This window comes from Erythrolamprus reginae, chromosome 4 (genome assembly GCF_031021105.1).
Source record: "Erythrolamprus reginae isolate rEryReg1 chromosome 4, rEryReg1.hap1, whole genome shotgun sequence".
In the NCBI taxonomy this organism is placed as follows: Eukaryota; Metazoa; Chordata; class Lepidosauria; order Squamata; family Dipsadidae; genus Erythrolamprus; species Erythrolamprus reginae.
Window position 1 is genome coordinate 25,088,788 of NC_091953.1, and position 23,449 is coordinate 25,112,236.

The 23,449-nt window shown below is 42.5% G+C and overlaps 1 protein-coding gene across 3 annotated transcripts in view; it reads right to left on the reverse strand.

The window, feature by feature from the left end:
* Window positions 1-23,449, reverse strand: part of LNX2 (ligand of numb-protein X 2) — a 126,732-nt gene that overhangs the window by 24,940 nt on the left and 78,343 nt on the right. For all 3 annotated transcript variants that reach the window (XM_070749842.1, XM_070749841.1, XM_070749843.1), the window contains exons 2-3: window positions 1,813-2,285; window positions 308-555 (exon numbers count right to left, since the gene is read on the reverse strand). In XM_070749842.1, the coding sequence (XP_070605943.1) occupies window positions 308-555; window positions 1,813-2,207 (643 nt within the window). In that variant the 5' untranslated portion in view covers window positions 2,208-2,285. The remainder of the gene's footprint in view (window positions 1-307; window positions 556-1,812; window positions 2,286-23,449) is intronic.

Genomic DNA, 23,449 nt, shown 5'->3' on the forward strand with positions numbered 1-23,449 from the left:
CCTTCCCCCTAGGCTTATAGAATTTATACATGGTGTGCTTGTATGTATGATTGGTTCTTTAAATTGGGGTTTTTAAGATTATTTTTAATATTAGATTTGTTCACATTGTCTTCTTTATTGTTGTTAGCCGCCCCGAGTCTCCGGAGAGGGGCGGCATACAAATCTAATAAATATAAATATATATAACTCCCGGAGTACGTCAGCCCTGGGAGTTGAAGTCCACATGTCTTAAAGTTGCCAAGGTTGGAGAGCCCTGCTTTAAAGTGCACCGATCAAACCAAAAGCTAATAAGTAGAACAAAACTCACTCTCCGTTCCTATGTTCTCCTCAAAAGCAGGGTTATCAACCCCAGACTCATCTGTCCACACCGAAACCGTTGCGGATGTCATGTTCTGCTCCACTGAGGCTATCCCAGTCCCAGCATGCTCTGCTTCCGGCGAATGGGAGTCCGGATGATCGATCATGGCGTTCTCGTTTTCACTTTCAGTGGCCGCCTGCAATTGGTTGTTCATCCTTCTCTCCAAGGCAGCCCTTCGATTGGAAGCCCCAGCACACCTAGGAAAGAAATACTTCTGTATTACCAGAAACACAGGGAACAGCTGTTTGGGGGACGGGGGGGCGGGAGGGGGGATAACTATCTTAAGTTGCATAAAATAATGTAACATAATGTTCCCATATGGTGCCGCTTGATCACTTCTGACTATTGATTATGCTTCTGGAAATGATGGGAGCTGTAATTAAAAGAAAAACCTGAATAGTAATGGCACAATACTGGAAACAGAATGAAATACCGAGCGATAGGACTACAGTGTTCCCTCGATTTTCGCGGGGGATGCGTTCCAAGACCGCCCGCGAAAGTCGAATTTCCGCAAAGTAAAGATGCGGAAGTAAATACACCATTTTTAGCTATGAACAGTATCACAAGCCATCCCTTAACACTTTAGACCCCTAAATTACCATTCCCCATTCCCTTAACAACCATTTACTCACCATTATTACTGGTACTCAGCATTGAATAAGACACTTAGTGATCCTGATATTTATAAACATAATTATTTATTACAATAATTATTATTTTTTGTTATTTATTTGCAGAAATTATTAGTTTGGTGATGACGTATGACATCACCATGCAGGAGAAACCGTGGTATAGGAAAAAAACCGTGAAGTATTTTTAGATTAATATTTTTTGAAAAACCGTGGTATAGGCTATTCGCGAAGTTCGAACCCGCGAAAATCTTATTAAAAAATATTAGAGTGTGCAGAACTGGACAAATTAACATATACATTGAACAACAAAGAATACACAGAATTTTATGAAAACTGGAATATGTTCTATAGCTGGATAGAGAAAAGAGAAAAGAGAAAAGAAAGGAAACAAGGAGAATAGACATCTCCCCAAAACTTTTATATTTTATGTTTGGTATGTATGTGTTGTATGGTTTTAACTGCTGGGGTTTTTATATATATTTTATTTCAATATTAGATTAGTTTCAATGTTACACTGTTGTATTATTGTTGTGAGCCGCCCCGAGTCTTCGGAGAGGGGCAGCATACAAATCTAATTAATAATAATAATAATAATAATAATAATAATAATAATAATAATAATCCCAAAGATAAGTTTCTCCCTCCTTTCACCTTGCTTTGTTAAGAAGCACAAGGCTGATCTGTTGCTATCCGTTAATCTTTTAAGTAACATTCAAAGAGGAGATAAGAATGGAAAGGAAGCAAAATATATAAAGGCAGGCAAGTAACATAGAGGACAATTATAATAATAAAGTTGTTTAGACCCATCATCTCACTATTTACCTGTTTTTCAGGTGTGCTTCCAGATCACATCTCTGCATTACCTCTTCGCACAGTGAAGCAAAGGGGCACAGCACCAAGAGCTTGTCAAGCAGTTTGTGAACGAGGATACTAGATTTTTTGCACAATTTAAAATGGAGCCTTTTGCGGTCCAAGGGACAGAAATCCTTCTCTTGCAAAAAGTTTCGTAGGCACTTGTAGCAGAATGTGTGACCGCAAGGCGTGTCTAATGGCTGTAGCAAGGGTTGAAGGCAAATATGGCAAACCAAATCATCGTCCACCTCGTTCTGATAATTGTACAGGTGGTTCTCTCTTGTCCAGTGCTGCTGGCCACATTCAAAGCAGAGTGGATTCAGGTTCTGTTCTGCTGAGACCATCTCTTCGTTCGAAGTGCCCATGATATCGGCAATCAGGTCGGTTCTTTGTCCCCCGTAGAGATCTTGCTTGTCAAAGTCCTTTAGCAAAGAGTCATTACTCTGAAAATATACACAAATGTACAATTACTGATGCAAAAAAAATCAGCTGCTAAATACCGAAAACATAACACAGGAAGCAACTTCATACTTTTGCAATGCCCATAGGACTAAAAATTGACCATACGCAGGAAAAGGGCAGGGGAGGTGAGAGGAAGAGGAAACACATTGGTTTCCCTTTGAAGTTCTGTGGCATTAAACTCATTTGCTAACTGCTCATCCCCCAACAAGCTCTTTCCTTAAAAGAGGCAGCCAAGATTGTATCATACACAAATGTGGATAAGTTCTAATTCATAGAATAGAATTCTTTATTGGCCAAGTGTGATTGGACACACAAGGAATTTGTCTTTGATGCAGATGCTCTCAGTGTACGTAAAAGAAAATACAGTAGTCCCTCGCTATACCGCGCTTCACCTACTGCGGCTTCACTTCATCGCGGGTTTTCAAAAAATATTAATGAGAAAAATCATTCGCGGATCTTCGCTGGTTCGCGGGTTTATGAGGAAGTCGATCGGCAGATTTAAACAGCCTGCGGAACTCGATTGGCAGGTTTTTCAAAAAAAAATATATCTAAAATTTTGTAAGAGTGTGGGAAGGGTTTATAAACACTTAAAACAATGAAAACTTACCAAACAATTACAATATAAATACTTAAATAAGTACTATCAGTCAATAAATTCCCCATCATGGATTTCACCTATCGCGGCCGGGTCTGGAACGTAACACCAGCGATAGGTGAGGGACTACTGTATACATTTGTCAAGAATCATGTGGTACAACACTTAATAATTGTCATAGGGGTCAAATAAGCAATGAAGAAACAATCCATATTAATAAAAATCTTAGGATACAAGCAACAAGTTACAGTCATACAGTCCTAAGTGGGAGGAAAAGGATGATAGGAATGATGAGAAAAACTAGTAGAAATAGAAGTGCAGACTTAGTAAAAGGTTTGACAGTGTTGAGGGAATTATTTGTTTAGTAGAGTGATGGTGTTCGGGAAAAAACTGTTCTTGTGTCTAGTTGTCTTGGTGTGCAGTGCTCTGTAGTGACGTTTTGAGGGTAGAAGTTGAAACAATTTGTGTCCAGGATGCGACGGGTCAGTAAATATTTTCCCCGCCCTCTTTTTGATTCATGCAGTATACAGGTCCTCAATGGAAGACAGGTTGGCAGCAATTGTTTTTTCTGCAGTTTTCATTATCCTCTGAAGTCTGTGTCGGTCTTGTTGGGTTTGGTCTTACGGCATTTAGCACACTGATGGTCAACCATAACCAGTAGAATATCACAAGTACTAATCCCAATGTTCTTGGGAAAATTAATTAAATATCCAGTATCTTATTAACTATACTTTTTGTTCATTTTCTGGCTCATTGTGTATGCATGAAATTATTCCTGCCAATGCTGTATATGGAAATAAATGCATAGCTATCTGCTCTTTTTCCACAACCAAACATTTTCTAAGGTGACATACTTTTTATTATAGAATAAAAAACAGCTAATAACAAGCTGAAAGAGGGAGATTGTGATCCCGCTGTATAGAGCGCTGGTGAGACCACATTTGGAATACTGTGTTCAGTTCTGGAGACCTCACCTACAAAAAGATATGGATAAAATTGAATGGGTCCAAAGATGGGCTACAAAAAGGGTGAAAGGCCTTAAGGATAAAACTTATCAGGAAAGACTTCATGAATTCAATCTGTATAGTCTGGAGGACAGAAGGGAAAAGGGGGGACATGATCGAAATATTTAAATATTGTGTGTTAAAGGATTAAAAAAGGTTCAGGAGGGAAGAGCTTTTAATAGGAAAGTGAACACAAGAACAAGGGGGCAGAATCTGAGGTTAGTTGGGGGAAAGATCAGAAGCAATGTGAGAAAATATTATTTTACTGAAAAAGTAGTGGATTCTTGGAACAAACTTCCAGCAGACATGATTGGTAAATCCACAGTAACTGAATTTAAACATGCCTGGGATAAACATATAACCATCCTAAGATAAAATACAGGAAATAGTATAAGGGCAGACCAGATGGACCATGAAGCTTTTTCTGCCGTCAATCTTCTATATTTCTATGTTTCCATGGAGCTTACTACATAAAAATATTTTTTTTAAAAAAGGACAAAGAAATTGACAAAGAAATTGTCTGTTCCAAATTCAGAATCTCTCACTATTCTTCTTTCTTATTTTCAAACTATATTTCATAAAGCAACACTTTGTTTACATTTATATTCATTCTTTTTCATGCATATATATGATAAAATGGTACAGTACTTTAAAAGTGTATTTCAAACAAACAAACAAACCATTCCATTCTTTCTTGGGCCACCAAATGGCCCAATCACTTTTTTTGAAGTCATTTGTTTCACTGTCATTCGTGTATTCACCTAGCCACAGAACAACCAATGGGCATCCTGGACCCCCCCTCTTTAATTCTATTCTAAATTTATTTCTCTGCCTCTTATCCACTTGATTCACAAAAACTAATACCTTGAAGAATGTGTAAACCCGTTTAATAGCAAAGGTAATCCTCATCTAGATGAGAAGATTAGGATATTTCACTGCCTAGTTATTTGGAAGGCTTTATCCTAAGCTTTGATTTCCTCCTCGTACAAACAGTTGACACCCACCCATCTCCCAAGCCTTTCAAAACTGAAATAAAGGGAAGATGAAATGTAAAAGAAAATGGGAATGAACAGAAAAAGTGACAAATATGTAAGCTTCCTAACTAATACATAGGACGAAGTTTGAGAAAGGAAGACTGGGAAACATAGAAATCATTGATATTATTTAGAAGACCTGAACTCTGTTTCTGAGTGGTCTAACACAGTGGTCCCCAACGTTTTTTCCACCAGGGACCAGTTTCAGCAAGGCAATTTTTCTATGGCCCGGTGGGGGCGGAAAGGGGTGTGGTTGGGGGCGGGATTAAGCATGGGGGTGCTGGTTCTTCCCGCCCCTCTTTCCCACCATCGCCCTGTGGCCGGCAGAACCTGCCTCCCAAACCCTCTTGCCCGGCGGCAGGTGAAGCGCTGGAGGGAGGGGGTCAGGCCGGCCCTCCTGCCTCCCCCCCCAGCCAAAAACGCAAAGGCGTGCCACGGCAGAAGCCAAAAGAGGCTTGAGCCTCCCGGTCCTTCCCGCCTCTCTGTCCCATCCATCGCCCTGTGGCCGGCAGAACCTGCCTCCCGAGGCCTCTTTCCCAGCAGGAGATGAAGCACTGGAGGGAGGGGGCGGCGGCAGGAGGACTGGCAGCTGCTGACTCCACGGACCGGTGCAACATGCCCCGCGGCCCGGTACTGGTCCGCGGCCCGGTGGTTGGGGACCCCTGGTCTAACACATGACAACTTCAAATCTCAACTAGCAAATGCTCTGTCCTACACATTGGGAAGAAGAATCTGAACTCCAAATACGAACTGAATAATCAAATTATCACAGATAATCCCAACTTGGTTAAAGACCTCGGTATACTAATAACAAAAGATTTAAGTGCCAAAGCCCACTGCAACAACATAGCCAAGAAGGCTTCAAGAGTTGTAAACCTAATCCTACGTAGCTTCTGCTCTGGCAAACTCACACTACTTCCCAGAGCTTACAAAACTTTTGCCAGACCCATCCTCGAATACAGCTCATCCATATCGCATATCAGACATTAACACCCTTGAAAATGTCCAAAGATACTTCACCAGAAAAGCTCTTCACTCCTCCACTAGAAATAAAATACCCTACGAGACTAGACTTTCAATCCTGGGCCTAGAAATCTTAGAACTAAGATGCCTTAAACAAGATCTAAGTGTTGCCCACAAGATCATATGCTGCAACGTCCTGCCTGTCGGCGACTATTTCACCTTCAACCACAACAACACAAGAACACACAACAGATTTAAACTTAATATTAACCCCTGCAAACTTGACTGTAAAAAATATGACTTCAGTAACTGAGTTGTCGAAGCGTGGAACTCATTACCAAACTCCATAGTGTCATCCCCAAACCCCCAACACTTTACCCTTAGATTATCTACGGTTGACCTATCCAGATTCCTAAGAGGTCAGCAAGGGGCGAGTACAAGTGCACTAGAGTGCCTTCCGTCCCCTGTCCTATTGCTCTCCTATATCTCCTATACCTTTCTTCTATTCCTATATCTCTTCTTGTATTCTTTCATTGATATGTTCTATTACTATACCTTCTTTTCTATTATTTCTTAGATATATTTTACTATGAGTATCTCCTCTATAACCTTCATCATGTATTTTACTATGTGTATATAGATATTTACCCACTAAAAACCCTCATTGTGTATTGGACAAAATAAATAAATAAAATAAATAAATAGATTAAAAGATAGATTTTTAAGCACCGGAGCCCTGCAGAAGACATAGCCCCCCGTCCTCTGTCCTATTGTCTCTCCTATATCTCATATATTGCATCTACTACCGGTATTCTTCTATTCTATTCTTATATTACTCTCATAATATCCTTCTATTCTCTAATTGATATATTCTCTTCCTAAATTTTCACTTCTATTTGTTCTCTAGTATATTTTACTTGAGTATAATCTCTATAGCCTTCATTGTGTGTTATTGGGCATTGGACAAAATAAATAAATAAAATAAATGAAAGAGTTATTTGGGCATTAGATGATCAACTTTCCTAAGCACTTAGTTTGTGTTCTGTCTGGGTCCCCCCAGACGCCAACACCAACCAAAAAGAGTATCCAGACACCCTGGTAAAAAGCAAAGGCAGTTTATATACTGGAAAGCAAACACAGGTAACAAAAACTGTTCTTACAGACAGGAACACGATGAAGCTTCACAGAGGTTTCACGAAGGCCAGGCAATAAAACAGGATTCTTGCTGGCAAAAACAACACTGGAGATAATAAAACCCACGCCTCCCCCAAGTCTTTCAGCCTTCTAGGCCACAAGCCAAGATCAGAGACGCCAAGAATCGAAGCAAGGTCACAGGACTCCCAGTTGATAACTCTCCACAAGACTGTAAGGGCGGGCCTGCCTTTTCAACCCTGCTGAGGAGAACCACACCCAAACCCAGCTGTTGCCAATTCAGGGATGGAAATACCTTTCTAATTGGCCCCATCTTTGAGCTGCACGTCGCTGCCTCATGTCTATTATAGCCTGTGCGTCTTCATCCAATGAATCCAGGCTACTAGCTGGGGAGAGCCCCCCCCCCCGGGGGTCTTAGGCTGCTCTCCCTCCTCCTCTTCCTGACGTTCCTCTCCCCCGTCTGCCTGGTCCTCCCCCTCCTGGTCACTGTCCTCCTCCTCTGGGCATGGATCCGGCAGAGCTCCAGCCGGTCCCTGAGGAGCCTCAGGCTGAATCACAACAGTTTGGTACTCATAGAATTGCAGAGCTGGAAGTTGTCATTTAAGGTGGCCACCAAGTTCAACCTCCCATACAATAAACCTCCCATACAATGCAGAAATCCAAATTAAAGCATCCCATATACATGGCTGTCTATGCTGCTGTGAGAGCTTTTGAAACATCACTCATCAAGAAAAATGCACGCTTTACTATCCACCTCCAATTATAATTGTGACAACCTGGATTTACCCACAGTGTTAAACTGTTATTAATATTTAAAATCGTTATTCCCAATGACAATACGGTGGTGATTTTGTTTACTTTCACTTTTAGATAATTCCAGAGGTTAATTATATCTTCATAAAAAAGTCTGTTTTGTAATGGATTCTGCAAACTGTGATGTACTGAGATCGGTGCTTTTTATTTATTCATAAATGACACAGAGGTGGGAATGGAGCGGTAAAGTGGCTCCTCACGCATACTTAAAATAAAAAGGAGGACAGCAAAAATTCTACATAAGAAATTCTGTGTTTCAAGGAATGGGCACAACAGGAGAAAATGCGATAGAAACATAGAAACATAGAAGGCTGATGGCAGAAAAAGACCTCATGGTCCATCTAGTCTGCCCTTACACTATTTCCCGTATTTTATCTTAGGATGGATATATGTTTATCCCAGGCATGTTTAAATTCAGTTACTGTGGATTTACCAACCACGTCTGCTGGAAGTTTGTTCCAAGGATCTACTACTCTTTCAGTGAAATAATATTTCCTCACGTTACTTTTGATCTTTCCCCCAACTAACTTCAGATTGTGTCCCCTTGTTCTTGTGTTCACTTTCCTATTAAAAACACTTCCCTCCTGAACCTTATTTAGCCCTTTAACATATTTAAATGTTTCGATCATGTCCCCCCTTTTCCTTTTGTCCTCCAGACTATACAGATTGAGTTCATTAAGTCTTTCCTGATAGGTTTTATGCTTAAGACCTTCCACCATTCTTGTAGCCCGTCTTTGGACCCGTTCAATTTTGTCAATATCCTTTTGTAGGTGAGGTCTCTAGAACTGAACACAGTAGATAGAATGTTAAAAAGTGCATATCACTTTACACAGAGCTGTTGGTTTTATTTTAAAAGCAAGCGCAATTTCACATATATCTGATGGGGTCATGGCTTGAAATGACTAACCAGGAAAGGGATATTTGAACCAACTGAATCTGCCAGGATTTGCTCAGGTCATTTATAGTTTTATATATATTTTTTCTTTTCATATCTATCAAATATCTTTTCATTGAGATGGAGTTGGGGGTGACTGAATGGAGCTAAGTGTTTTCTGGCTGTCTGCCCTTCTAGTTTGCCTATGCCAGTGATGGCGAACCTATGGCATGGGTGACACAGCTGGCACGCAGAGCCATAGTGGTTGGCACGCAAGCTGTTGTCCTAGCTCAGCTCCAATGTGCATGTGTGTGCCAGCCAGTTGATTTTTGGCTCACCTGGAGGCTCTGGGAGGGCAATTTTGGCTTCCGGAGCTCCAGGGAAATGTTTGGAGCCTGGGGAAGGCGAAACACGAGCCAACTGGGCCCACCAGAAGCTGGGAAACAGGCTGCTTTCAGCCTCCAGAGGTCCTCTGTAGGGTGGGGGAAACTGTTTCCGCCCTCCCCAGGCATTGAATTATGGGTGTGGGCATTCGCGCATGTGCGATAGCGCACGCGCATCCTCTTTCGGCACCCGAGGGAAAAAAGGTTCGACGTCACTGGCCTATGCGGAGTTCACAGCTGATATTTTCTCTATGCACCCTGATAGAGAAACATCTGTGACTGCCTAGGATTGAACTCTCAACCTTCTAAGTGGAACATGAATGTTTTCACCTCTAGTCCATTGCACCACTCTAGGTATATTTTCATAATAAGATGCAGAAATTAATTTAACAAGCCATCTACTTAGGCAAGCATTTCAATTGTCTTTGTAGTGGTAGTGGTCTAATTATTGTACAATTTAGAATACAGTGGTACCTCTACTTACGAACTTAATTTGTTCCGTGACCAGGTTCTTAAGTAGAAAAGTTGTAAGAAGAAGCAATTTTTCCCATTGGAATCAATGTAAAAACAAATAATGAGTGCAAATTGGGGAAACCACAGGGAGGTGGGAGGCCCTGTTTCCTTCCAGAAGATTTCTAGAGAGGCCCCACAGAGGCTTCTCCCTGCCTTTTACAGCCCTGTTTCCTCCCAGGAGATTCCTAGTGAGGCCCCACAAAGGCTTCTCCCTTCCTTTTCCGGCCCTGTTTCCTCCCAGAAGATTCCTAGATAGGCCCCATGGAGGCTTCTCCCCGCCTTTTCTGACCCTGTTTCCTCCCAGGAGATTCCTAGAGAGGCCCCAAGGAGCCTTCTCCCTGCCTTTTCCGGCCCTGTTTCCTCCCAGGAGATTCCTAGAGAGGCTGCAAGGAGCCTTCTCCCTGCCTTTTCTGGCCCTGTTTCCTCCTAGGAGATTCCTAGAGAGGCTCCACGGAGGTTTCTCCCTTCCTTTTCCGGCCCTGTTTCCTCCCAGGAGATTCCTAGAGAGGCTGCAAGGAGCCTTCTCCCTGCCTTTTCTGGCCCTGTTTCCTCCTAGGAGATTCCTAGAGAGGCTCCACGGAGGTTTCTCCCTTCCTTTTCCGGCCCTGTTTCCTCACAGGAGATTCCTAGAGAGGCCCCACTGAGGCTTCTCTCTGCCATTCTCAGTTAGGCTCAGGTTTGTAAGTGGAAAATGGTTCTTGAGAAGAGGCAAAAAAAATCTTGAACAACCCGGTTCTTATCTAGAAAAGTTCGTAAGTAGATGGGTTCTTAGGTAGAGGTACCACTACACAAGGATATTGTCTATAAAATATACTGTGATACACTATGCTTTTGGCACGTACAGTATCTTGGATGTTGATCTATTTCCACCTTTCTGTCTCACTCATCATGGAAGGAAAACATGGTTGTCAGAAACCTTTTCCTAGATGTCTCAGTAAGATTAAAAAGGTTCTCTGGGCACGAAAACCACCATAAACTCTATGGTGTTTATTACTTTCCTCTGAACCAACAGAACCCGGAATGGCCATTTCCTTCTTCACCTACAGCAGCTTGTCTAAATATCATTAAATATTCTGAAAGAGCTGCAGGAAGCTGAAGGAATGTGGCTAACTGCATGTTTCCACAAACTGAGGTTATTTTAAGGGTATCTACAAACACCTGAACAATTGGTGGAAAAGACAGCATTGAGGGAGGGTCTAATGTGTTGGGTTTTTTCCCTCTTCAGTTGTATTTTAATCTTGTGAATGGATTGTTTATTTCCTCTCTGCTGGGAATGCTCCAATCTAGACTCTCGTCATCACACTAAGAGGAAAAAAACAGGCATTTCTTCCAGAACAAAATCTATGTATCGCTACATAACGTGCTGCAATCGGGGTGAAATGTTCCTCTTTTGCTTGTGCTTGTCGGTCGTCGGAAAGCTGGTCGCGAAGGCAGCGGGATGCTCCGCCCACCCACCCACCATTTGGTTCTTTTAACCTCTACGCATGCGCAATTTATTTATTTGTCATTTATTTATTCGACTTGTATGCCGCCCCTCTCCGCAGACTCGGGGCGGCTCACAGCAGTGATAAAACAATATACAATAACAAATCTAATATTAAGATATTAAAATAACTATTGTATATATTGTATATATAGAAATTCTGACCAAATCTCTGTCTGAGTTCAATCCATCCGATAACTACTGATAATATACTAAAAACACAACTAACAAATAGCTCCCACCCACAAAATTGATAAACATAACTAAACTAAGTTGTCACAATATATATTCCTGCTAGCTTGCAGATACTACCCCCCCTTTTTCCTTTCTTACCTGATCTAAACTCTTTACAATAATACCTATTCACCAATGCATATAGCAAAGTACTACGTTATTCTTTATTTACTATATTTTATAGATATAAGACTATGTAAATACGAATAATGAATACAAAATAATTATCTATAGATAAATGTTTGAAATGAATATAATAATAATAATAATAATAATAATAATAATAATAATAATAATTTATTGGATTTGTATGCCGCCCCTCTCCGCAGACTCGGGGCGGCTAACAACAATAATAAACACAACATGTACAGTCCAATAATAAAAAACAACTAAAACCCCCTATTATAAAAACAAACATACACACAAACATACCATGCATGACTTGTAATGGCCTGGGGGGAAGAGCTATCTCAACTTCCCCATGCAACAATATATATATGCTACTGTATAAAAAGATTACTTACCTCATACCCCTCCTATCTTTCTTTTTGTATTCTCATTCCCATTCCCCATTTTAATAAATTAATAAAGTATATATTTTTTAAAAAGATATTAAACAATTTAACATTAAAAGCCTAAAAAACCCATTATTTAAAAAGCATACACACAAACATACCATACATAAAACTACATAGGCAAGGGGAGATGTCTCATTTTCTCCATGCCTGACAGCAGAGGTGGGTTTTAAGAAGCTTACGAAAGGCAAGGAGGGTGGGGGCAATCCTAATCTCTGGGGGGAGCTGGTTCCAGAGCGTCGGCTCTTCCCCTGGGTCCCGCCAGCCGACATTGTTTAGTCGACGGAACCCGGAGAAGGCAATTTCTGTGGGACGTAACTGGCCGCTGGGATTCGTGCGGCAGAAGGCGGTCTCGCAGATATTCTGGTCCGGTGCCATGAAGGGCTTTATAGGTCATAACCAACACTTTGAATTGTGACCGGAAACTGATCGGCAACCAATGCATTATTTGCATGTGCATAGGGAAGTGTTTCTCAAATAGTGAGGTGGGCCCCCCGGGGGGGGGCACGGAGCAATGCCAGGGGGACACATGACGCCATGGAACGTGCTTTTATTGACGCAGAGTGTAGGGTTTTTTTTTGCACGGAACAATAGCACACAGCAGAGAGTAAGAGATATTAAGGGCATATAACAAATGCTTAAGAGACACGACGGAAAAATACACTGTTCAAAAAAAATAAAGGGAACACTTAAACAAAACAGTAGAACTCCAAGGAAATCAAACTTCTGTGAAATCAAACTGTCCACTTAGGAAGCAACACTGAGTGACAATCAATCTCACATGCTGTTGTGCACATTCAACTTTGTACACAACAAAGTATTCAATGAGAATATTTCATTCCTTCAGATCTCGGCGTGTTATTTGAGTATTCCCTTTATTTTTTTGAAGAGTATACAGTGGTACCTCAAGATACGAACCTAATTGGTTCCAGGGGGAGGTTCGTAAGACGAAAGGTTCGTAAGACGAAACATTGTTTCCCATAGGAAACAATGTAAAGTCAATTAATCCGTGCAACAACAAAAAAAAAACCCGCAAAAAAACACTGCCGCCCGGCTGTCACCTTTTAAAACAGCCGGGGGGGGGGCTTCCCAGCAGCCTCCCGAACCCGGCGAAATGACGTGGAGGAATGGAAAGCTGAAACCGGGCAATTTGAGCTTCCCATTCTTCCAAGTCACTTCGCCGCTCCTGTCCTGGCTAAACCGTGCGGCAGGAGATTGGCTTTGAGTTTTTGGCTGGGGGGGGAGAAGTAGGACCTTCCTAACTCCCCCCCCCCCCAGCCAAAAGGAGCGGCGAAGTGACGTGGAGGAATGGAAAGCTGAAACCGGGCAATTTGAGCTTCCCATTCCTCCAAGTCACTTCGCCGCTCCTGTCCTGGCTAAACCGTGCGGCAGGAGATAGGCTTTGAGTTTTTGGCTGGGGGGGGGAGAAGTAGGACCTTCCTAACTCCCCCCCCCAGCCAAAAACTCAAAGCCTGTCTGCTGCCGCACGGTTTAGGTAGGACAGGAGCGGCGAAGTGACGTGGAGGAATGGAAAGCGGAAGTTCGGGTTTGGCGTTCGGGTTCAGGAGGATGCTGAGAAGCCCCCTGGCTGTTTCAAAAAGCAACAGCTCGGCGGCGGGGCTTCTCGGAGGTGGCGGCGGCGGGTTCGTAAGATGGAAAACGTTCGTAAGAAGAGGCAAAAAATTTCTGAACCCCGGGTTCGTATCTCGGGTTGTTCGTATGGCAGGGCGTTCGTATCATGAGGTACCACTGTATTTGATTAGTATGTATGTTGTCTGATAGTTTGAATGGGAGGGTTTTATAATGGAGGTTTATAGTTTTAGCATGGGTTTTATAATTGGGGTTTTTTATACTTTATTACTGATATTCGACTTTTTATTTTGTATTGTATTTGTACTGTTGTTAGCCGCCCTGAGTCCTACAGGATTGGGCAGCATAAAAGTCAAATAAATAAGTAAATAAATACATACATACATACATAATAGGTGTTCCCTTTATTTTTTTAGAATAGAATAGAATAGAATTTTATTGGCCAAGTGTGATTGGACACACAAGGAATTTGTCTTGGTGCAGATGCTCTCAGCGTACATAAAAGAAAAAGATACATTTGTCAAGAATCATGTGGTACATATTATTAAGTATTTGAGCAGTATATTTAACAGGGAGGAAAAGAAAGGAGGAGAGAGACGGAGATAATGAGACAAATGTAAGTCTCCCGAAAGATAAGATGAGGAAATATAATGAAGAGTATGTAGCGCTTGGCTTCACTGTGACTACGGTGGGAGACAAGGAAAGATCGGTATGTTTACTGTGTCCAAAAATGTTGGCAGCAGACAGCATGAAGCCAAATAAACACATTACACTTAAACACATTACACCCCAACCACGCTGATAAGACGCTTGAGTTTTTTTAGCGAAAATGTGCTGAATATTGCAAACGATCGTCTGATGGAGAGTTGGGGGGGCACGGAATGTTTACTTCTTCCTGGGTGGGAGGGGCGTAACAGAAAATATTTGAGAAACATGGCAAAAAAAACAAATGGCGGTGTCAGGCCAGCCTTTGAATTTGCATGTGGGCAGAGCCTTGCGCTACCTTTGCGACCAGCTCTCCGATGACTGACAGGTAAGAGCGATCCAGCAGCATTTCACCCCTGGCTGCAATTTTATTGCCGAAATACTATGCTTCTTAGTCTGTGTTTGCATCATATACACAGAAAAATAAAGAATAGATTATCGCCTGCACTTCGCTTCATTTTTGACAATTGAAAACTACACCCCAAATTTCAAAGTCCACGAGTCAAAAAGAGGGCGGGGAAAATATTTACTGACCCCTCACATCCTGGACACAAATTGTTTCAACTCCTACCCTCAAAACTTCACTACAGAGCACTGCACACCAAGACAACTAGACACAAGAACAGTTTTTCTGAATGCCATCACTTTACTAAACAAATAAAAGGTGGGGAGAAGCCTCTGTGGGGCCTCTCCCCACCTGTGGGGTCTACGGAGAGGGGCGGCATACAAATCTAATAAATAATAATAATAATAATAATAACAATAATAATAATAATAAACAGGGCCTCCACTCTACCTGTGGTTTCCCCAATCGCATGCATTATTTGCTTTTACATTGATTCCTATGGGAAAAATTGCTTCTTCTTACCAACGTTTCTACTTAAGAACCTGGTCGCGGAATGAATTAAGTTCGTAAGTAGAGGTACCAGTGTACGGATGCCAAAGTGAGAGGCTGTGGGGAGTATGGAAAAGAATGAAAGGGAGAGTAAACACGAACACTTAAGTGAGAAGGCAAATCCATCTGAATGAAGTCCACCGACATAAATTACAATTCTGACTTAGTGCCAAGAGACCTGCAGGGGAAAAACCTTTCAAATCATTCAAGGAGACTTACAGTAAATGAAATTGAGAATTTACTCTTGCAGTCACCAACGTTCTGTATTTATCCTCACACTAGTGTACTGAATTCTTGCTTTTAAAAAATTTGCCCAGCTACATGGGGCTTGACCACTAATTTGTTTTTGAGTACAATCCGAAGTGCTGGTTATAAACCCACTGAGGCCTGCTTCTTGGTTTAATACGGAGTACTGTATTAACCCAGAGTAATATACAGTGGTACCTCATCATACGAACTTAATTGGTTCCAGGAGGAGGTTCGTAAGGTGAAATGTTTGTAAGATGAAACAATGTTTCCTCTTAGGAATCAATGTAAAAGCAAATAATGCGTGCAAATCCTTCAGGAAAATCCCAAACTTTAGAAGGGAGGGGAACAGAGGGCAGGGAGGAGCAGCTAAAGGGGGTGGGTGGAAGAAGCAAGGCTAGGCTAAAGAGTGAGTGGGAAGGAAGAAAGGCAAGGGGGGCACCCCTCCCTTTTCTTTCTTCAAAAGACACCGTTTCAGTGCCTCTGCAAGCAAGCTGTTCTCTGCAAAATCTTTCCTCCTCCAAGCCGCCCCTCCCTTTTCTTTCTTCAAAAGACACCCTTTCAGTGCCTTTGCAAGCACCTTGTTCTCTGCAAAATCTTTCCTCCTCCAAGCTGCCCCTCCCTCCTCCCTTTTCTTTCTTAAAAAGACACCCTTTCAGTGCCTTTGCAAGCACCTTGTTCTCTGCAAAATGTTTCCTACTCCAAGCCGCACCTCCCTTTTCTTTCTTCAAAAAAGGGGGGGAAAAGAAACCCCTTCATCCCAGCAGCAGCTGCTTGGGTTCGTAAGGTGAAAATAGTTCAGAAGAAGAGGCATAAAAATCTTAAACACCGGGTTCGTATCTTGAAAAGTTTGTTAGAAGAGGCGTTCGTAAGATGAGGTACCACTGTATATGTAACATATATACAGTACATATATTGGTCCTGAAATGTTTTCAATGAGCTGTTGGTTAACATAACTAAAGTTATTTTGGTTTTTATGTTTTAAATTCCAGTTTCTTTATTAATAATATATTTTAAAGTGATTTGAGTTTATTGTCATTTTAGTGGAAAATATTTTTTACAATGAAAGCTGGCCAGGATGTTTAGTTGGGGAAGGTGTGCAATTTTTGTGTGTGGGGGGGGGGGGGGAATTGAGTCAAGAAATATTTTCATCTAGCCATCTTCTATTAAGACTTTTGCTGAGTTAAGCCAGGATGCTTTAGAGCAGGGGTCTATAACCTTGGCAACTTTAAGACTTGTGGACTTCAACTCCCAGAATTCCTCAACCAGCAAAGCTGGCTGAGGAGTTCTGGGAGTTGGAGTCCACAAGTCTTAACGTTGCCAAGGTTGGGGAACCCTACTTTAGAGCAAAAAAACCCAATCAGATATAAAAGGGAAAAATGAACGTTTCTGACTGTGAGAAAGAACATGACGATATATAAGGCAGACACATCCCTTGCAGATGGAAAGCTATTGAGCTAAGCAGAGAAATGGATTAAAAGGAATTTGTATGGTACTCAAAATGATCTACTGAACTGCTAGTTCCAAAACAAAAATGTGTAATAACAAACAGGTTTATAATAACACAGGTTTAAGTTTTATCCCGTTTCTGGAAAACGTGTCTTTAAGATCAACCATTCTTGGTTATGAGATTTCAGACTTCCAATATGAGTACAGTAGTGATACGAACCCCTAGTCATATGAACTTTTCGAGATACAAACCCGGGGTTCGGAAATTTTTTGCCTCTTCTTACGAACTTTTTTCGTAAGAAAAACGTGAATGCCGAACCCGGAAGTTCGGCAAAAGTTCGGGTTTGGGAGAACACCGAGAAGCGCTGCCGCCCATCTGTCACATTCCGAAACAGCCGGGGGGCTTCTCAGTGTTCTCCCGAACGCCGAACCAGGAAGTTTGGCAAAAGTTCGGGTTCGATGTTCGGGTTTGGGAGAACGCCGAGAAGTGCCGCCGCCCAGCTGTCACCTTCGCAGAAGAGCCTTGGAGCTGTCGGCCGGTCGGGAGGCTCAAATGGAGGTGGGGAATCCCAATAGAGAATTCCAGGGACGGAGCTTTGACGTCACGGAGACGTCCTTCCTGGCCAGCCGAAACGTGGACTCCAAGAAGGACGTCTTCGTGACGTCAAAGCTCCGCCCCTGGAATTCCCTATTGGGATTCCCCACCTCCGTTTGAGCCTCCCGACTGGCCGACAGCTCCACGGCTCTTCTGCGAAGGTGACAGCCGGGCGGCGGAGCTTCTTGGTGTTCTCCCGAACCTGAACTTTTGCCGAATTTCCAGGTTCGGCATTCAGGAGAACGCTGAGAAGCCGCCAACTGTTTTGTAAGGTGACGGATGGGCGGCGGCGCTTGTCAGCGTTCTCCCAAACCCGAACTTTTGCTGAACTTTTCATGTTCGACGTTCAGGAGAACGCCGAGAATCACCCGGCTGTTTCAGAAGGTGACAGCCGGGTGGCGGTGCCCAGCGGAGCACCGCTTTGCGATTTGTTTTTTTAGCTTGCACGCATTAATCGGTTTTACATTGTTTCCTATGGGAAACATTGTTTCGTCTTATGAACTATTCACCTTACGAACCTCCTCCCGGAACCAATTAAGATCGTAAGACAAGGTATCACTGTATATATAATGACCAAACTACATATGTCTCTGTCAGATTGCTAAAGACACTTGAAGAAACGTAAGCAACTGAAAACAAGCGTCAATAAGATGAGGAAAAAAGTGTACAAGTATAAACCTTATAATTCGCTTGGAAATAACCTCTTTGGAACGATACGCAAATAGCAGAGGTGATACCCTTGTCTCCCGTTAAAATTATAGACCACAATTGACTAGCCACATACGCAATCGTTAATCTGCAGGCTGTTTTCCTCATAAGCCTGTTGTTTCTTTTTTCATGACGTAATCAGGATTCTGATTTTGATACTGATTATAATTCTGCAGGGATGAGACATGTTATTACATAGCCTTAGAATCTTGTTTCTTTCCCCCTTTCTGAAAAGAAACAGCAACACGATATCTTTCCATGGAGATATACAGGAATACAAATATATTTATTTTATTTATTATTTATTTATTTATTAGATTTGTATGCCGCCCCCCTCCATAGACTCGGGGCGGCTCACAACAATAACAAAGACAATGTAAGAACAAATCTAATAATTTAAAAAACACTAAAAAACCCATTATTAAAAGCAAACATACACACAAACATACCATGTATAAACTGTATAGGCCCGGGGGAGATGCCTCAGTTCCCCCATGCCTGACGGCAGAGATGGGTCTTAAGAACTTTACGAAAGGCAAGGAGGGTGGGGCAGTTCTAATCTCCGGGGGGAGCTGGTTCCAGAGGGTCAGGGCCGCCACAGAGAAGGCTCTTCTCCTGGGACCCGCCAAATGACATTGTTTAGTCGACAGGACCCGGAGAAGGCCAACTCTGTGGGACCTAACCAGTCGCTGGGATTCATGCGGAAGAAGGCGGTCCTGGAGATATTCTGGTCCGATGCCATGAAGGGCTTTATAAGTCATAACCAACACTTTGAATTGTGACCGGAAATTGATCAACAACCAATGCAGACTGCGGAGTGTTGGTGTAACATGGGCATACCTAGGGAAGCCCATGATTGCTCTCGCAGCTGCATTCTGCACGATCTGAAGTTTCTGAACTGCTCAAAAAAAATAAAAATTATAAATTTTGTAAAAATAATAAAGATGGGATATAAATAAAATAAATAAACCTGCCCATTTATTTTCTTTTCCTTTCTCCTCTTGTTATATCATGAAACATCCAACTATATGAGTTAGATCTAACTCAGGAAAAAAAGTGAGAATCCCAAATGTTTAAACTTCTTTTTAAAAAATCAGGTTGGCCATAGTAGATGTTGGATCACGTATATCTTTAATCTGAATTTGCAAGGCTCTTTATTTTTATTAATTAATTAATTAATTTATTTATTAAATTTGTATGCCGCCCAATTCCCGAAGGACTCTCGGCCGCTTTGTATGCTCATGCGTCAAACGGCCTTGAAACATCAATAATACACAAAATTTTACTGAAATAACGTTTAACTGCTTTTCAAAACTTTTGGTGGATTTTCTAAGCCATTGACAAATCTAATCAGTTTAATTTAATTAATCTGCAAATGAATATATGTTCACTACAGTAACTGAATTCATTTGCATTATTTAGTCAACAGTGAAAATTCAATTTAAAGATTAGAGTTGATATAGAAAAGCTCACAAAAATAGATACATGGATGCCTGAACTTTATACTAACTGAAAAGTGTAATATGACTATATTATAAAAATCAACTAAAGGCAAACATATAAGGAATGTTCGGTGATTTCCATATGGCAATCCTTAATCTAAGAAAATATTAATTACTGTGTAATGTCACATTTTTCCATTTCAGCCTTTCTAAAAGTTGGCTGGCATTCATCATCTATCGTTACAGAACAATCTGTAATAGGAAAGCAAATTGGATTTTGGCATCCTGAAATGTGAATGCAGTAGAAATGATTAATTACGTGCTTGCTCCCCAATGATCCTTATTTAGTCTGCACATTTGTAAATAACTGTAAATTTTTGTTTTTAAACAGGATGTGGTTTTTCTCATCCTGCATCTCCCCAGACATGTTGGATTACAACTTCGATAGTTCTCAATAACAATTAAAATAATTATTAGAAATTGTGGGGGCTATTCAATCTACAAGGCACCAAACTGGAAAACACTATACTCAACTTCCTTACATTTTCCCAAAAGGAACATTATCTAATTCAGCTGTCCAGGGAAAATTATTTTAATCACAAACTGCTCCAGAATCATTTGTTAAACTTACTGGGATTATGATGTGGCCACAATTTGCTAATTCTGCCCCCCATGGTCCAGTTAAGTTTAATAATAATAATAATAATAATTATTATTATTAATAATAATAATTAGATTTCTATGCCGCCCCTCTCTGCAGACTCGGGGGGGCTCACAACAACAATAAAACAATATACAGTGGTACCTCAAGATACGAACCCCTCGTCTTACGAACAACTCGTGATACGAACCCGGGGTTCAGCAAAATTTTGCCTCTTCTTACGAACTTTTTTCGAGTTACGAACCGGCGTTCGGAGACTGCTGGGAAGCCACGCGGCTGTTTTAAAAGGTGACAGCCGGGCGGCGGGGCTTCCCAGAAGCCTCCCGAACGCCGGTTCGTAACTCGAACAAAGTTCGTAAGAAGAGGCAAAATTTTGCTGAACCCCGGGTTCGGTTCGGGAGGTTGCTGGGAAGCCCCCCAGGCCGGCTGCAACCTTTTAAAACACCCGCGCCGCTTCGCAGCTGTCTCCCGAAGCCGAACGCGGAAGTTCGGCTTTAGCGTTCGGCTTCAGGAGACAGCTGCGAAGCGGCACGGGTGTTTTAAAAGGTCGCAGCCGGCCTGGGGGGCTTGCCAGCACCCCCGAACCCCGAACCCGGGTTCGGGGGGGGGGTGCTGGGAAGCCCCCCAGGCCGGCTGTCACCTTTTAAAACAGCCGCGCGGCTTCCCAGCAGTCGCCGAAAGCCGTTTTTTTGCGGGGGTTTTTTTGGTTGCACGGATTAATTGACTTTACATTGTTTTCTATGGGAAACAATGTTTCGTCTTACGAACCTTTCGTCTTACGAACCTCCTCCTTGAACCAATTAAGTTCATATCATGAGGTATTACTGTACAACAAATCTAATAATTTAAAAGTCAAAAGTTATAATTTTATGTCTGTTTATCTTTTACATTTTTTTAAAATAATTGGATCAGCATACTTCTTTTTTTTAATCCTGACAATGTCCAAGAATAATAAATTAACAAATTGAAAAACATATTATAGGCAGTGTTCCCTCTAATTTTTGGGGGGGCTGGGCGGAAAAGTATAGTGTCTGAGCGGCAGTCCCTTTGGGACTGGGCGGCACAGAATAAATGAATGAATGAGTGAATGAATGAATGAATGAATGAATAAATAAACAAACAAACAAACAAACAAAAAACCCACCCTGTTTTGCCTCAGAGAATTTCAAAATAAAATACTGTACTGTGTGTCTATAACAGTGAGCTCATAATAGGGCAATTCTATCAATATCAAAATGCCACTTAAATAGTTGAGCTAGTTTCAAACTACATTTTTATTTTCTTTCTCTCTTCCTTACTCCCATTCTTTTTCTTTCTCTTTTCCTTCCTCTCTTTTTTCTGTTTCTCTCTCTTCCTCTCTTCCTCTATCTCTCCTTCCCTCTCACTCTTTCCCTCTCGGCTTCTGGGCAGGTTTGGAAAACTCTGAGTTGATGATGATTTTTAAGTGAGCGATTGCTCACTGCTCAGCTTAGAGGGAACTATGATTATAGGTAGTGATGGACTTGGGCCTAGGTTCCATTCAGAGTTTTTTCCCCCCAACTTAATTTCCCCTTTTGTAAACTAAATCCAGTACAGTGGTACCTCTACTTACAAACTTAATTCATTCCATGACCAGATTCTTAAGTAAAAAAGTTTGTAGGAAGAAGCAATTTTCCCCATAGGAATCAATGTAAAAGCAAATAATGTGTGGAATTGGGGAAACCACAGGGAGGGTGGCGGCCTTGTTTCCTCCCAGGAGATTCTTAGAGAGGCTCCACAAGCTTCTACCCACTTTTTCTGGCCCTGTTTCCTCCCAGGAGATTCCTACAGAGGCCCCACGGAGGCTTCTCCCTGCCTTTTCTGGCCCTGTTTCCTCCCAGGAGATTCCTAGAGAGGCTCCACAGAGGCTTCTTCCTGCCTTTCCCGGCCCTGTTTCCTCCCAGGAGATTCCTAGAGAGGCTCCACAGAGGCTTCTTCCTGCCTTTCCCGGCCCTGTTTCCTCCCAGGAGATTCCTAGAGAGGCCCCACAGAGGCTTTTCCCTGCCTTTTCCGGTTACAATTTCGGAGGCTCGGGTTTGTAAGTGGAAAATAGGCGTTGATTGCTTACCTGAACGCCTCTTCTCGTACGGTGAGCGGGTACAGCAGTCACATGGGTTGCTCATGTCCAATCCGGTGGAACTGAGCCTAGTGTTAAAAAAGCTTGCCGGATCCGCCCCTTCCCCAGAATTCGCGAATCCATAGACTAGGCTCAGCTGTGAAGCTCTGTAGTGTTCAACTCTCATTGTTAGAGGAAAAAGGATTATAGAAAGGTAAAGAAGACACATACAAGGGCGGGAAGTGACTGCTGTACCCGCTCACCGTACGAGAAGAGGCGTTCAGGTAAGCAATCAACGCCTATTCTCCGTACTGAAGGAGCGGGTCCAGCAGTCACATGGGACATACCCAATAGATGGTCCCTAGGGTGGGATTAGATTGCTATCGTGTGAGATAACGGATTGGAGTACCCTTCTGCCGAAGGCAGCGTCCGCTGAAGCGTAAGCATCAATCTTGTAGTGCCTGATGAAGGAATTTGGCGAGGCCCAAGTGGCTGCTTTGCAGACCTCCTCCAACGGGGCTTGAGTCGCCCAAGCGGCCGAGGTGGCTGCGCTCCTGGTGGAATGCGCTGTGATGTTCCTTGGAACTGAGAGGGAGGCCGATTCATAGGCCTTAGATATAGTCCCTCTGATCCAACGGCCTATTACTGTTGAAGACACTTTGGCCCCCATGACTCTGGGGTGATAGGCTATAAACAGTGCTTCTGACCTCCGAAAGGGTCCTGTGCGTTGGATATAGATTCTCAGCGCTCTGATGAGATCCAGAGTGTGCCATCTAATTGCCAAGGGATGGTCTCGTTGGAGGCAGAAGGAAGGTAGGACAATATCCTGAGTTCTGTGGAACATGGAACTGACCTTGGGTAAGAAGGTGGGGTCCAGTCGCAAGACTACCTTGTCCTGATGAAATTGACAAAGGTCCTGCCTGATTGAGAGGGCAGCCAACTCCGAAATGTGTCGGGCAGAGGTAATAGCCACCAGGAATGCTACTTTAAAGGATAGGTACCTGAGGGATGCCGATTTTAGGGGTTCGTATGGTGCCTGCGTGAGGGAATGGAGAACCCGTGGCAAATCCCAGGATGGATACCTGTGGACCTTGGAAGGTCTGAGGTTGGCTATGCCCTTGAGGAATTCCTGAACTTCTGGAAAGGATCGGAGAGGC